The sequence below is a fragment of the Pinus tabuliformis genome, chromosome 6 (genome assembly GCF_031772625.1).
Source record: "Pinus tabuliformis cultivar Carrire ecotype Pingquan chromosome 6, CPIR1, whole genome shotgun sequence".
Taxonomy (NCBI): Eukaryota; Viridiplantae; Streptophyta; class Pinopsida; order Pinales; family Pinaceae; genus Pinus; species Pinus tabuliformis.
Window position 1 is genome coordinate 362,739,650 of NC_142292.1, and position 1,671 is coordinate 362,741,320.

Sequence of the window (1,671 nt, forward strand, 5' to 3'; positions counted from 1 at the left end):
GGCTAGCCCCGAAAAAAAGTTGGCCTTGAAGCGACTTCTTCTATCTGAATTGGTTGATGTTATCCTGTTACAAGAAACCCTATGCAAGGCGGAATCGGTCATCCCCCTTATAAACTCATGGCTGCTGGGCTGGACTTTCCACGCCCTAGATGTCTCGGGTCGTTCTGGGGGGGTTGCAGTAGGTTTAAGAACAGTTCCATTGTCCTGAAGAACATCTGGGGGGTGGGGGGTTTTTGGGTGCGGATATCTACTCCAAGGACCTGGAGGATGAGATGAGGATCATCAATGTCTATGGACCCTGCCACAACAGGGAGCCCTTCTGGCGAAGGCTCCTTAGCTCTTCTCTCCTCCAAGCTGATAATGTGATCCTAGGCAGGGACCTGAACTTCTCTCTGGGCTTCATGGAATCATGGGGACACATGGCGCAGATAGACCCGCTATCTGATTTCTTCGAGCAGTTGCTAGAGGATCACCACTGGATTGATATCCCTTCTGCCAAGATTCAGCACACTTGGAAAAACAACCGAACTGGCAGCCAAAGCCTGGCCAGGAGATTGGATCGATTTATTATTAAGGAGGCTTTCCACATCAACCACTCCCGGTCCAGGCAATGGGTAGGCAGCGGGGGAATCTTGGACCATCGGCCTATCTATCTGGAAGTGGGGGATCGGAGCCACAAGATCTCAGCCCCCTTCAAATTCAACTCTACCTGGCTTCGGGACCCCTCCTACATCAAGCTCGTCTCGGACTTCTGGAAATCTCATCCAATCCCCGAGGAGGAGGACCCAGCAAAAGGTTTTGTCAAAAACCTCTCTGAAATAAAGGGCTTATCCAGAGTTTGGGCACACAAGAAAAGGGAACAGGAAGACTTAATCTTAACCCAAGCCGAGCAGGCCATTGCAGAACTTGAAGCTCATTCGGAAGGTACTTACACCTCTATGGAACAAAAAGATCATTATGAACATTTAACCAAGCAGAGGACTCAAGTCCTCAAGGACAGAGAAGCAAGTTGGCGTCTAAGAAGCCGAGCGATCTGGCTCAAGGAGGGAGATGAAAACACAAAGTTCTATCACCGCTTTGCCAATGGGCGGAAAGCCATCAACACCATCTAGGAGCTTCAAAATGATCAGGGGCATCAGGTCCGTACCTCCAGAGAGCTCGCTTCTTTGGCCACCTCACACTTCAAGAACATATATGCGGCCTCGAGGGAAGCCAACATGCTAGAGATCATGAGAGTGGCTGAGCACTTCCCCAGGTTTGTGGATGCAGGGGAAGGGGAGGAGCTAATCAAGGAGGTAACGCTGGGGGAGCTCGAGGCTACCATCCAAGGCTTTCAAAGAGACAAGAGCTCGGGACCTGACGGCTGGTCCATTGAATTCTACCTAGCTTTCTTTGATATCTTGGGTCTGGATCTACTCAAGGTGGTTGAGCATTGTCGTCTCTCAGGCAAAATTCCCCCAGCCATCAAATCCACGTTCATTGCCCTCATCCCCAAATCAGACAAGCCTGCCTCTTTTAATGACTTTCGGCCCATCTTGCTGTGCAACTGCCTCTACAAGATCATAGCTAAAATACTAGCTAACAGACTCAAGCCCATTCTCTCGGATCACATATCCCCTGAACAGTTCACTTTTCCTCAGCACCTCCAGATTCATGAAGCTATTGGAACCG

The 1,671-nt window shown here is 50.0% G+C and overlaps 1 protein-coding gene across 1 annotated transcript; it reads left to right on the forward strand.

Moving 5' to 3' along the window:
* Positions 1–419: 419 nt before the first annotated feature.
* Positions 420–1,112, forward strand: LOC149258800 (uncharacterized). The gene has a single exon (XM_089434402.1). The coding sequence runs from the start codon at positions 420–422 to the stop codon at positions 1,110–1,112; it is 693 nt and encodes a 230-aa protein (XP_089290528.1).
* The last annotated feature ends 559 nt before the right edge of the window (positions 1,113–1,671 follow it).